We start from the raw sequence: 15077 nt of genomic DNA on the forward strand, positions 1-15077 counted from the left end.
TATGAGCACTCTACTTCCTCACTGCACTCTCCAGAAGCCCTTGTGACATTGCACCTGATAACGCTTTATAGAAATATGCTTATGAATGTAAATATGACATAACTGGAATATGTTTTATGCTACAGATGCCACAAAACATATCTCTGCAAAGGTTATGATCTACTGAATATATTCATCCTATTTGTATGCATGTATCATTTTTGTATTCGAAGTTATGAATATTGTCTGTGTACTTGTTTGATTTTAAGTAGCCTCGGAGAAGCATTTGGTCAGCTTCTTGAGAAAAGACCATTCTCAGTAATTGCCCAACACTTAATCTGACAATAGACTTTGAAGGACGCCAATCCACACCTGAGCTTTCCTGAAAACATTCCTGTAGAGAACTAAAGGAGTACTCTAGCACCTTAGAGACTAACAAACTTATTTGAGCATAAGATTTCATGAGCTACAGCTCACTTCATTGGATGCATCCGATGAAGTGAGCTGTAGCTCATGAAAGCTTATGCTCAAATAAATTGGTTAGTCTCTAAGGTGCCACAAGTACTCCTTTTCTTTTTGCGAATACAGACTAACACAGCTGCTACTCTGAAACCTGTAGAGAACTAAGTGATGACTTGCCCAGGGGACTCTAAAACTCCATCTTGTAGAGGGGATTCTACACAGGGGGAGGGAGGGGCTTCCACCCACAAGAGAGAAACTATATAAAGCCCTGGGAGACCCCTCCATCTGGTCTTCAGCTGGCTCAAATCACTTTTTACTTATTAATTAACCCAGAGTATGTATTAATACCTGGAGGGGGGCAAACAGCTGTGCATACCTCTCTATCAGTGTTATAGAGGGCAAACAGTTTATGAGTTTACCCTGTGTAAGCTTTACACAGGGTAAAAAGGAATTATTTGGGGGTTAGACCCCATTGGGAGCTGGGTATCTGAGTGCTGGAGACAAGAACACTTCTTAAACTGTTTTCAGTTAAGCCTGCAGCTTTTGGGGGACGTAGCTCAGACCTGGGTCTGTGTTTGTAGCAGGCTAGCATGTCTGGCACAACCAGACACGGCACTGAAGTCCCAAGCTGCCAGGGAAAACGGGTTCAGAGGTAGTCTTAGCACATCTGTGATCCAACCCGTCACAGCCCTCTCTGGAAATCTCCATGTCTCTCTCTCCCCTCCCCCTATATATAAAATTAAAATATGGAACACACGGGGGTTTTGTGAAGCTTCATTGTTTGCCAAGTGCTTTGTGATCATCTGATGAAATGTGCTAAAGAAATGTAAAATTATTTAGTATCACAGACTTAAAATAAGATATTTTGTTCTTATTTTCATATTGACCAATGCACACTGCAACTTGGCTGACATTAAGACCCACAAAGTCCTTTGTTTCTGGAATCTGCAAATTCATTTGTGTACCACAGGAAAATGGGGCGTGTCACAAAGCAATAAACCTGTTATGCCGTTAACTGTTTTTCTTCTGACTCCTGCTTTGTAATAAAGTGTAACGAAGTGCTAAAACAGAAGTATGTTTTTAGTTCTGTTTTTAGCAACGAGATTAGCAAGCATCAGTCAAAAGGAAAAAACTTTCCTATATGGTTTCAGTACCCCAACATGTAAAAGGAGACAGCTGCTTCCTTTCTATTTACTGAATGAAGCTCAATACTAAAACTAAAGCGTTTGCACCAGTTAGAACAGAGAAATATACTGGGAGTCATTAGTACCCCCTTGACTTAAGAAAACTGATGGTAACTGCTGACGTATGATGATGTTGAAGTCATTTGACTGTGCTGTGCTAACTTAGGTTAGATATCCAGCTGACTTCCTGTTATATTTTTCATTTAACTTTTGCAGCTGACACAAGAAATTTGTTAAGCTTTATGAAGAAGAGGCTAGAAGTCTTTACCTTTACATATGGCTGAAGCCAGCGCTCCCTTGAACGACCGGTTTTCAGCCCCCATGTAAGGGAAGGGGTGGGGAAATTCATACTTTCAGGATCTTTGGGTGCCCTCTAAGGCTACATCTGCACTCCACTCCACTGATGGCAGCGTGTAGGGTATGTGTAGCAAGATGTGGAAAGCAGGATGCGTCCACACTGTGGTGTGTAGCTACACACGTTGGTTAAAGACTCTGGCGGGGGGGAGGCAGCTGGAGCCTTTCCCCCCTACCACAATCTTTCCCTACGATGGAGAAAGACTCCAGCAGCAGGACACTACACTGCTAAAAGCAGCAGTGTAGACGGGGAAGCACTGTTTGGGCAGGGAGAGAGCTGTACAGGGTATGTACTCGGGTACACATGCACACCCTTCAGGCACGTCTTTACTTGCCTAAGCCATGCCTCACAGTTTACACTGCTATTTATACCGGTCTAGGAGAGCTACCCACGTATATACTCTATACGCTGCCGAAAGCAGCATGCAGTGTAGACGTACCCTCAGGCTGAAAGGTATGATCTGAATGGATACGCTAATACACTAGTTAGAGTTTTGGGGATGATTCCTCCCATGAAATTGTTGAACTTAACTCTCTTACAGATTGCAACCTTGACAAATTGGAGAACTGGTCTGAATTCAAAGAGATGAAATTCAATAAAGCAAGTGCAAAGTACTTTGCTCAGTAAGGAAATTTCAGACACAGCTACAAAATGGGGAATAACTGGGTAGGTAGTAGTAGTGCAGAAAAGGTTCTAGAGGGTAGAGTGGATCGCAAATTGCATATGAGTTGACAGTGTGATGCAGCTGTGAAAAAGGCTAATACCATTCTGGGGTGTATTAACAGGACTGTCGTATGTAAAACATGGGAGATGATAATCTCATTCTACTTGGCTTTGGTGAGGCCTGAGCTGGAGTACTGTGTTCAATTCTGGGTACCCAGAGGCATGTGCAAAGGAGGGGCAAGCAATCAGATCAGGCACAGAACTCCTCCAGGGCCAAAGGAGAAGTGGGGAGAGCCAGCTCCACTGGCCTGGGGCCATGGCAGGAAGATCCAACTCCTCCAGCTATGGAGGGCACAGAAAGCAGCCAAATTTTTATTCCTGTGCATGCTCCTGTGGGCACCGCACCTTAGGAAAGATGTGGACAAACTGAAGACAGTCCAGAGGAGAGCAACAAAAATGATAAAAGGTTTAGAAAACCTGATGGATCAGGAAAGGTTAAAAAAACTAGGAATATTTAGTCTTAAGAGAAGACAAGACTGAGGGGGGACCTGATAACAAGCTTCAAAAATGTTAAGGGCTGTTATAATGAGGACAGCGATCAATTGTTCTCTGTGTACACTGAAGGTAGGACAAGAAGTAATGGACTTAATCTGCAGCAAGGGAAATTTACATTAGATATTAGGAATAACTTTGTAACTATATAAGGGTAGTTAAACACTGGAATAGGCTTTCAAGGGAGGCTGTGGAATCCCAGTCACGGAAGGTTTTAAAAAACAGGTTAGACAAACACCTGTCAGGATGGTCTAGATTTACTTGGTCCTGCCACAGCACAAGGGGCTGGACTTGAAAACTTCTTGAGGTTCCTTCCAGTCCTATGTTTCTATGAGTCTATATTATGGCTACTGTTACATCCAAAACAAAAAGAAAAGGAGGACTTGTGGCACCTTAGAGACTAACAAATTTATTTGAGCATAAGCTTTTGTGAGCTAGAGCTCACTTCATCAGATGCATGCAGTGGAAAATACAGTGGGGAGATTTATATACACAGAGAACATGAAACAATGGGTGTTACCATACACACTGTAACGAGAGTGATCAGGTAAGGTGAGCTATTGGAGGGGGGGGGGGAAGAGGAGGAGAGGATAAACATGGGGAAATAGTTTTACTTTGTGTTATGACACATCCACTCCCAGTCTTTACTCAAGCCTAAGTTAATTATATCCAGTTCGAACTACATTAAAGACCATTAAGGTTACAAAGTCAAGCACTCGAGTTGGAAAATACTTCAATTAAGACTGCCTGTGCAACCTCCATTTGGCCTCTCTGAGTGTATGCATTATGATAGGCTTTACTTCCATGACCAATTACTATTCCCCCGTCTGGCCCCAGGCTTTATTTACTGTATACCATCCAAACTGTGTACTGAACACATTATTATTTTCCTCCTGTGTGTTTCTATGGTATCTGGGTACTTCACGAACATTAATGAATTTATCTTCACAATTCAGCTCTGAGATAAAGTGGCATTATCTCCATTTTATAGACTGGGATGGGTGCTTGGGAATGAGGCACACCGAGATCAAGCCAAAATGGAAATGTGTCTACTAATTTCGGGTGCCCAACTTGAGATACCAGGGGACTCATTTTTTTTCAGAATACTTAACATTTTTTACAGCCCTTTATTTGTTCAAAGCATAGCTCGAATCTACTTCACTTGCAGTTGTGAATGCTCAGTACTTCTGCAAATCTGGCCCTTGTCTTGTCTGGTACACCCTTAAAATAGGGAACACATCAGTAGTGGTCACCTTTGAAAAGCCTGGTTTAAGTGACTTTCCCTGCATCACACAGAAACTCTGTGGCAGAGGCAGGGGCAGAATCCAGTTCTCCAAGGCAGCATTCTGGTTCCTTGACCATAAGACCATCCTTTCCCTTCTTCAAGCCCCTTGCCTCATTCACTACACACCTTCCAGTTTTCCTAAACAGTGGAGGAGGAGTCCTACACATAATAGGCTCTGTCTCTATACAACCTTGATTCATTCCTAGAGCGCTGTCCAACCTTTATATTGAAGAGGGTAGGGGTCTTGTGGAAAGAAATCGTGTAGGATCATGTAATTAGACTTTATCATAATGTATATACAAGACACAGGCAGCCTTATTTCTGGCATTTTCTAACTTGAGTGTTTGACTTTGCAATCTTAAACATTTTTTAATAAAGAGTTTTTGGATGTCACTTCCCTTTTTTTTAAAAAAAAAAAGAGGAGAAAAGGAAGCATATTGACCCGCAACTTGGGTCATCATCAAAGCTTGGACTTTTACATCCACAGCACAGACTTCTACCACTTGAGCTACCAGAGCAGGGGTGGGCAACAATTTTCACAGGGGGCCACTCCATGAATTTTGGAAAGTTATCACGGGCCGCACATTTCTACTATATTAATGGAGGGTGTGTGGGGTCTGGGAGGGAGTTTGGGTGCCGGAGGGAGCTCCAGGCTGGTGCAGAGTGTTGGTGTGTAGGAGAGGGTGAGCAGTGTGGGCTCTGGGAGGGAGTTTGGGTGCAGCAGGGGGTTCTGACCTGGGGCAGGGGATTGGGGTGCGGGAGGGGGTGCGAGGTGCAGGCTCTGGCTGGGAGGTACTTACCACGCTGCTCCCGGAAGCGGCTGCAACCAGCTGCTGCTGGAACGTCTCTGCGCGCCCCTTGGGGGGAGGGCGGCAGTGGGTCTCCGTGCACTGCCTGCATCCGCAAGCACCATCCCCACAGCTCCCATTGGCCGGTTTCCAGCCAATGGGAGCTCTGAGGATGGAATTGGGGGTGGGGGCAGGACACAGAGCTGCTTCTCGCTTCCGGGAGCGGCGTGGGGCCACAGCATGTAGGCAGCCTGCCTGAGCGCCCTGCTGCACCGCCGGAGTCATGGCGGGCTGGACAGAAATGATAGACAGGCCGGGTCTGGCCCATGGGCTGTACTTTGCCCACCCCTGTACTAAAGTAACTGGTAGCAATAGTAGGCTGTTATCCTCTGTGGGCCATCTACTAGAATGGCATGACCCACACACTTTGCTAGTGGAATCCACAGCTTAAAAAGGAAAGCGTTAAGCAACTTAACTATGGGCAGCTACTAGCTTCCCCTATGATTACTTACTACATTTATTTCTTGAACTGATTCCTGTGTTACTGAGGACGAAGTCAAGAATCCTCATGTGTTCTAGACCTAGTTGTTGCAAGAAGTAATCCTTTAAGTTGTCTTAAAAAATTGCTCCTCTGCACTTTGTCATGTTATAACATTTGACCAACATATGTATGTTGCTTAAAGCGATAGGCTCCTTGTTAACACCTAAATCCAACAGTACTAAACATGCTCAGTAGAGTAATGAAGCACACAAATTACAGATATCCTAGAAATTAACGGGGTATGTTTTCAAACCAGTTTGAGGCCTGACCTCCATATTTCTGTGTGTAATCTGGAGAGCACAGTTTGCACTCTAAAGTAAAGTGTCAGTGCAAAGCTGAGTAGCTGCAACTCCAACTTACACGAATCGGTGGCCACAGTCTAGTTAGAGATGCAGCTATTCAGACTCATGCATGAATCTGAGCTGCAGGCACTAACTGCACCTGCAAAAGGAAAGCCACTCTTCTGGAAGCCTACCCTTAAATTGTACAAAACACTTTAATTTCATTGGAAATCTAAAGGTAAACTTAAAGTGAAAGAGTACTCACCCACTCTGAAGTATGAAGCTTTTGCTGATCTGGCACTGTTCCATAGCTGGGAACAATGGTCTGTTCCACTTCTTCCAAGACTAAAAAAGAAGCAAACAGAAATATAACATTGTAGTGCATCTGTTTGTAGCTTTTAAATAAGTGGCTTGAGGGCAAAGTGCTTTACTGCACTTCACATTTTCAGGATTTGCTTAGTTTTGTCCTTCCACACTTTCAAATACAGTCAAGCTTGGTTAATCATTTATACAGTTGGGGTGATTCTCGACTCCTTTAGACTGATTTTTGTCTATGGAGTTACACTAGCAAAACAGAATAAAGAATAACACCCTTAATTTTTATTTGGAGTAGAAGACTTTCTATTAGCACCTCACTGTTCATGGTGGAAGAAAGGTTATCATTAAGGTCTAGATTCTACCACCTTTACTCACATGCTAAATAGTACCTTACTCTGCAAGGAGCCCTGTTCACATAATATAACTGAAAAGCCAATGGGGTATTTGCCAACTGAGGTACTACTCAAGGCTTGTCTATGTGACAGATTTTAGGGGTGGAGGGTTGGGCAGAGATCTAGCTGTACCAATGCAAAACTCTTATTGTAGATATGTTGCATCGGGATAAGAAGAAGCTTTCACCAGAGCAACATATCTACACAAGAGAGTTTGTAATGGTGCAGCTACACTGTTGCAAAAAATCCCAGTGTCAACATTATCTCATGATGAGTCAGAGTGCCAGGATCTGGCTCCATGTGTACCAAGCATAGATACGCCCTGGCTGAGGCTGACTGTACTTGTTACACAATAAGTTACCAGTGCGAGAGAATTCCTTATTTCAGGTCAAGTGTGGTATAGACAGTGACACTGCAACATTTACTCATGCCATTGTGTGAATGACTTCCATGTAACCTGAAGGGATAACTTCCTAACTATCACAAGCACAATAATATTAATGTACTACCCTAAGCAATATCTTCCTTGCTTCTCTAGAATGGTATCCTGCAAAAAGAATCTACGTCCTGGTTCCAGCAATGTGAGACTTCTCTTCTAAAATGACAATACAAAAATCAAGATGATTTAATGAAAGACACCACTCTGCATCTCTCAACACCATAATCTAATATCAACCGTCTATCAGTTGCCTACAGGCAGGAAAATTGGCTGCCAATTCAAGTACTCGGTGAATTATAAGATAATTATCAACCCCAAGAAATGTATTAGAGGCTAATTATCAGAATATTAATGAAAGGTGAATCATTGTGAGCCATCAGGATCATGATCTTCCCTAAGCTTTTTGATATGAATTTCACATTATTCTCTTTTCGGGTTCTGAAAAGAAAAGCGTTAAACACCACACACATTTAAGGTTAGAGAAGAATGGGTGAGGGGAGAAGATTACTATTCTCTCCCCCCTGTGGGTGAGCTACTTTAGCTCTTTTTGCTATTTTTCATGCCCTACATGCCTTAAAAATGGAAGGGATGGCCTTCACTGTGGAAAGGTCACTGGGGCACTGGCATACAAGTGCCGAGTGGTGAGTCTGGGCCCCAGCATCAACACTCACCAATCGTAGTAGGCAACTTGACTAGATGGTGTTTTTAGAAGGCTATTTAAACAAACAGGAGAGACTCACCAACCTCACTAGTACCTAAACTACAGTATATATGCCCAGATCCTCAGAAGGTGTAAATAGGTGTTACTCTGTTGACTGTGCTGACTTATACCAGCTACAGAAGTGGCCCTACAGCGCTTGCTGATCCAAGATGTAAAAAAACTTTGAATAGTGTACCACAAAAGGAGTATCCTTAAAGCTATTGCTACAGCTCAGGAGAATAATGTTTATGGTTCCAAAACTGCACATTGTTAGAGCCCCTAGTTGCTTATAGTTTGGTCAGACTTTGTAGTAGATGTTGAGCCATCAGTTTCCAGAGCTCTAGCGTGGTGATGGTATTTAGTCCAGGGAGTAAAGCAAAAACAACTCCATGAATTTTCCGTCAGCATAAGCTTCAGAAACATTTGAATCATAATCTAAATGTTGGCCCAGCTGGATAATCAGACTTGGTCAGCTCTCAAAATAACCGTTGCTGAAGCTGATGGGGGAATTACAGAAAATCTTAAAAGCTGGCCAGTACAGGCAAACATAAAACAGGAAGGAGCCCAGAAGTCCAGTTGAAATAACAGACACATTCTAAATCTTATTACGGGTAATCAGATAACAATGATACAATTCAGCATTTCCTGCATGGTTACCACATATGCACATCATTATTCTTTTTGTAATGGCTCAATCCAAACCAATGAGAGAAAATGGGTGTTACATAGCGCCTATGTAAGGCTAGTAGTGTTCATCACTTTTTATACTCCTAAACATGGGTGCTGCACAGAGTTAAAGACCTCTGCATATTCTATCTCTGTCCGTGGCACATGTCTGAAATCCTGTGGAGGAGAGAGGGGTATTGCCAGTACTGCAGAAGGGGTAGGGACTAGATGGAGAGCAGGTATTTTGTACAGTCATCCACTCAAAAATTTGCATTCCATTATATTGAGCAAGCAGATGTGCAAAGTGAAAGCATGTGACAAGAAAATTTGCTCCAGCCACTGAACTGAAGTAATAAGAACCATGTGTTAAAAGTGGGCTTGGTGTGAGGCACTCGTTATGTGTAATTGCACAGCACACCTCAGTGCTATCTAGAAATCACTTCAGCCACAATTGGAGAGAGACGAAAGTATGACATTCATGGTGGAAAGGGTCACACTTATACTTGCTCACAAGTACTAATAGTCTGGGACTCATCAGCAATAACCATCAGAAGCAGCACAGAATATCACTGTACAAATACATATATCTTACACACCTTTTGTTGGAACATTGTCCCGTACAATGCCTGGGCCAGTGGTAGGCCATATGCAAAGGGGACCTGACCACTCCCACCAGCTGGGACGCTGGCCCATAATCCCTCTTACTTCAATTTAAACAAGCATTTTATTACTGACCCAAACCCCAATATCAGAGTACCCATACTACTGTTTCACTGTGTACTTAATGGCATCACCCCTTCAGGCATGCAAGTTCGCTGCACCGAGCCTTTAGTAAAACAACATGTTTACCTTTTTTTTTTTTTACTGCAGTAGCATACCAACTACAGTTCATGCTTAGCTTAGAGTCTGTCAGATACAACTGTATGTAATGTTGCTTGCTCAGCTAACTAAGGCTTTGTCCATGCTAGGACTTTTTTCGGTCAAACTTTTGTCGGTCAGGGGTGTGAAAAAATACACCCCAACTGACAAAAGTTTCACCAACAAAAGCACTGGTGTGGCGAGCATTATGTCAGTGGGAGACGCTCTCCCGCCGACATGGCTACCACTGCATATTAGGTGTGGTTTCATTGTGCCTTTACAGAGTAGCTACACAGGAGACCTTACAATAGCGCGGCTGCAGTGATACTGTTGTAAGGTCCATAGTGTAGACCAGTGGCGGGCCACATGCAGCCCGTGGGCCACATGCGGCCCATCAGGGTAATCCGCTGGCGGGCCACAAGACAGTTTGTTTACACTGACCGTCTGCAGGCACGGCCACCCGCAGTTCCCAGTGGCCGCGGCTCCCTGTTGCCATTGGGAGTTGCGGGCGGCCGTGCCTGCAGACGGTCAACGTAAACAAAGTGTCTTGCAGCCTGCCAGCAGATTACCCTGACAGACCGCATATGGCCCGCAGGCAGCAGGTTGCCCACCACTGGTGTAGACAAAGCCATAGTCTCAGAAAGGGAACACAAGAAATCGGATAGGTTTGTCTGGTCTGTGACTCTGCTTCACCTACAAGTTAAAGACCAGGGGTCAGATTCTGTGCTGCATCTCTTGAAAGATGCAACTCGGAAGGCGCTCTTCAAGAAGAATGGGGGGCAGAAGTCCCTTTATGGCACCTTTGTGTTGACAACATTCTGGGATGCTGGGAGGGGGAGGGGGGCGTGGAGGGAACAACTTGCAGCGTAAGGTAGAGCAGAGCCAGGAGTTGTTCTAACTCACAGTCTCCCCACAGTTGTCTATAGGTTACTCTGAAGCCAAGATTAGCCACACTGCAGAGTGCACTGACCATATCCCTGTCCCTGTCCTTGACATGTCCTTACATCAGTATAAGCCACTTATGAGGCTCTTTGACAGCCAATATACTGCTGTGGACAGGCTGTGGAAGGGGTCAGAATTTGGCCTCAGCACTGCATCAGGAGACCTGGGTTCTGTTGTTGGCTCTGGCACAGATTTGCTACGTAATCCCAGGGAAGTTTCACAGCCTTAGTTTTCCCATCTGTAAAATTTGGATATTTGCCTGCCTCAGAGGCATAGTGAGGCTGGATTTACTAAGGTATGTAAAATGCCTTGAGTGCTTGTCACAGGGTAGCTGGCCCTTTTTAGGGAAAATGGGGCCTCAGCTCACAAGTGACAAGATCAGTTCACCTCCCCAGGTGGGTAATGAATGAGGTAATGTGATTAACTCAGGCCAGGTGTCAGGATGGAAGGCAGGAAGGGACAGATTCCTGGGGAGTCTGTGAAGAAGGGAGTTTGAGTGGGAGCCTAACACTCCAGCTAGGAGGGCTGGGCCTGGGAATTCCAGGCAGGACAGAAACCTGAAGAATTGCAGCTGGCTGGAGAAAGCAGCTGTAGGTGAGCGCTGCTGTAAATAAACTGAACTGAACACAGTTTTGGGAAGAGGACCTGGGGCTCCTGATTTAAGGAGTGTGAGGAACTTGAGTGAAAACCAGAAGGTGGAGCAGAGAGAAGGAAGTGGATTTTTTTGTTGTTTTTGTTTAAAAGTTCACGTAGACTCAAAGTAGGCCCCTGGCAGAGGACTTATGTCTCATACCTTTGGGACTGTGTGGTGTTGTTTGAATGTTGATAAAGGCAAACTGAGGCAGGGTGCTAGCAGGGCCACCCTGGACTCATGAAGGAGTGACTAGGTGGTGGCTGACCCTGTTACAGAGCCTGAGATGAAAGGGACTATGGAAGTGTAAAATATTACTGCAATACAAAGTGTGTCATTTTATCATTTGGCTGCTTTTGTGTTGCAGTTTCACTGAAAACTAAAAATTTCTATTATGCAGCAGCTAGTTGATACTAACTGTAAGCCGTTTATCTGCTTTTGTAGTCTCTTTGCTTCATTTTTCAATCAAATAATTCAGTTTTACTTAGTATTACACTATTTCCATATTATGATGGAGGATGTGTGAAATCTCATTGAATCTGATGGGTATAATAACCATCCTTCGCTCAGGATAAATGGAAGAAGTGGTTGGAGTAATGTAATTGAAACAACAGTAGCCACCACCTGAAACACAGGCCAAATGCAAGGCTGGTCGAAGGGGTTTTGCTAGGTATCATTTGATGGAGGTGTGCGTTGGTGAGCAGAAAGCAGATTGAAGGATCTTGGCTTCTTTAGCCTAATGAAACAAAGGCTGAAGGGAGCTTTGATTGCTCTCTATAAACATGATAGAAGGATAAACAGCAGGAGGGAGAGGAGTTATTTAAATTAAGGAAAAAGAAAAGGAGTACTTGTGGCACCTTAGAGACTAACCAATTTATTTGAGCATGAGCTTTCGTGAGCTACAGCTCACTTCATCGGATGCATACTGTGGAAACTGCAGAAGACATTATATACACACAGAGACCATGAAACAATACCTCCTCCCACCCCACTCTCCTGCTGGTAATAGCTTATCTAAAGTGATCATCAAGTTGGGCCATTTCCAGCACAAATCCAGGTTTTCTCACCCTCCGCCCCCCCAACCCACACAAACTCACTCTCCTGCTGGTAATAGCCCATCCAAAGTGACCACTCTCTTCACAATGTGTATGATAATCAAGGTGGGCCATTTCCTGCACAAATCCAGGTTCTCTCACCACCCTCCAAAAACCACACACACACAAACTCACTCTCCTGCTGGTAATAGCCTATTCAAAGTGACCACTCTCCTTTACAACGTGCATGAAAATCAAGGTGGGCCATTTCCAGCACAAATCCAGGTTTTCTCACCCCCCCACCCCCATACACACACAAACTCACTCTCCTTCTGGTAATAGCTCATCCAAAGTGACCACTCTCCCTACAATGTGCATGATAACCTGGATTTGTGCTGGAAATGGCCCACCTTGATTATCATGCACATTGTAGGGAGAGTGGTCACTTTGGATGGGCTATTACCAGCAGGAGAGAGAGTTTGTGTGTGTGGTTTTTGGAGGGGGGTGAGGGGGTGAGAGAACCTGGATTCGTGCAGGAAATGGCCCACCTTGATTATCATGCACATTGTGAAGAGAGTGGTCATTTTGGATGGGCTATTACCAGCAGGAGAGTGAGTTTGTGTGTGTGTGTGGGGGGGCGGAGGGTGAGAAAACCTGGATTTGTGCTGGAAATGGCCCAACTTGATGATCACTTTAGATAAGCTATTACCAGCAGGAAAGTGGGGTGGGAGGAGGTATTGTTTCATGGTCTCTGTGTATATAATGTCTTCTGCAGTTTCCACAGTATGCATCCGATGAAGTGAGCTGTAGCTCACGAAAGCTCATGCTCAAATAAATTGGTTAGTCTCTGAGGTGCCACAAGTACTCCTTTTCTTTTTGCGAATACAGACTAACACGGCTGTTACTCTGAAACCTTTAAATTAAGGGTCAATGTTGGCACAAGACCAAATAGGTATAAACTGGCCATCAACAAGTTTAGGCTTGAAATTAGATGATTGTTTCTAACCTTCAGGGGAGAAAAGTTCTGGAACATCCTCGCCAGGGGAGTAGTGGGAGCAGAAAACCTAACTTGTTTCAAGACTGAGCTTGAGAAGTTTATGTAGGGGATGGTGTGATGAGACTGCCTATATTAGCATATGGCCCATCCATGACTGCTATTAGCAAATATCTCCAATGGCTGGAGATGGGACGCTACATGGGGAGGACTCTGAGTTACTACAGAGAATTCTTTCCCAGGTGTCTGGCTAGTGGGTCTCACCCACATGCTCAGGGTCTAAATTGATCAACACATTTGGGTGGAAAGGAATTTTCCCCCAGGTCAAACTGGGAGAGACCCTGGGGTTTGGTTTTTTTTTTGCATTCCTCTGCAGTGTGGGGTACAAGTCATTAACTAGCTGGTTTGAACTAGAACAAACAGTAAATTCTGTATAACAAAGTTTTTATATCAAGATTTGAGGACTCTAGTAACTCAGCCAGAGGTTATGGACCTATTACAGGAGTGGATGAGTGAGGTTCTGTGGCCTGCGATGTGCAGGAGCTCAGACTAGATGATCATGATGGTCCCTTCTGGCCTTACACTCTGAGTCTTGGGAGAAAGCGGAGAAGTTTTTGGGGAGAGGGCTAACTGGAAAGAGGCTTGCAACAGAGAGCAAATAAACTGCCACCTGTTTGATTCTTACTGAGTTTGGGGAAACAGGATTTTGTACACATTCTTTGTAAATAAAGAGGATTGTACGAAAGAAATTCCTGAGTCATCAATTTCTCCTTTTAACAGAAACAATCAGCATGACTGTATATTGACTAACTGCTTGGGCGAAAAGAGGAATGATTATTCAGGCTTCTAAATTATAGCAGGGTGACAGCTCTTCTATATAAGACCAGCTTTCTGTTTAAAACTCGGTTGTTCTAAGTGTTCTAAAATCCATACAGTTGATCAGATTGCTTTGAATTTTGGTGTGCCTCAGGGGGGCGTGGGGAGTAAAACAGCTTTTTCTTAAAGTTGACACTTTCTGGCAATTTGTGTGGAGGTGTGTGGTTCTTCCCCCGCCCCCCAGCCTCCACAGATGGAGATCAAACTAAGGCTCATTGCACCAGGGTCTCAAATGCTTGATGGTTACCCCCAACAGAGTGCATGGCACCCACCAGCCCTTTGAGGAAATCAAATTAAAATGTTATTTGAAAAAGTCTGCTTCTCCATTTAAACACCCTGAGGCCTCAGCATCGATTCACACATCAAATGCACTACACTGAGCATACATTGAAAGAGAGGCTATTTGGAAAATAACTCAGCAACCACAAGATGTGTGTGGCTCTGAGGGTATTTTATGGGCTTAGAATTCAAGCACTGCAAGTTCAAATCTGACTCAGAGTAGAAATCTGAAGGGGCGGGAAAGGCATATTGTCTTTACCAAAGGGGGATTTTTATTTTGGTGAAATGTTATCTCAGTACAGAAGAATATTCAGAAGGCACTGAAATAAATAACGTATATAAATTAATATAATATATTAAAATGAAGTATGCTACACAATTGCTTTCTGGAAGTGGAGGGTGATTAGCGATAGAAGAATATGCAGGGAGATAGGTTGAGGGAATCACATGATGGGGAGAAGATGGGGATTAGACAGAGTGACAGGGGGACTGAGGGAGACTAGGGCCAGGGTGCCTGTAAGCCCCACATTCACGTTCGGGGGGGTGGGGCAGGGGCAGCCACCCAATCTCCAGGGGTGTGACGGAGGCAAGGTTGCCCAGTAATAGCTAATGCCCTTCCAAAACACTGAGTTCAGCAAAACTCAAATATCTGAAAACCAGGAAATACAAAATTACGCTAAATGCCCACATAACTTTAACTCTGCCCTCTTTGAGCAATGGCCCAATACACCCATCAATCTCTTTTTCTCTGTCTTTTCACTACAATGGGTAGGTGTTACTTACACTTGTCCTCCTAGGCTCAAACACTGAGCCTACTTCCCTGGCAAAATACCACTCTGGTAAAATTTAACAACCATT

At 44.1% G+C, this 15077-nt stretch overlaps 1 protein-coding gene across 1 annotated transcript in view; it reads right to left on the bottom strand.

Moving 5' to 3' along the window:
• Positions 1-15077, bottom strand: part of ANO6 (anoctamin 6) — a 127923-nt gene that overhangs the window by 70421 nt on the left and 42425 nt on the right. The window contains exon 2 of the mRNA XM_074942170.1: positions 6356-6435. Within this exon, the coding sequence (XP_074798271.1) occupies positions 6356-6435 (80 nt within the window). The remainder of the gene's footprint in view (positions 1-6355; positions 6436-15077) is intronic.

Source organism: Natator depressus, chromosome 1, assembly GCF_965152275.1.
Source record: "Natator depressus isolate rNatDep1 chromosome 1, rNatDep2.hap1, whole genome shotgun sequence".
Taxonomy (NCBI): domain Eukaryota; kingdom Metazoa; phylum Chordata; order Testudines; family Cheloniidae; genus Natator; species Natator depressus.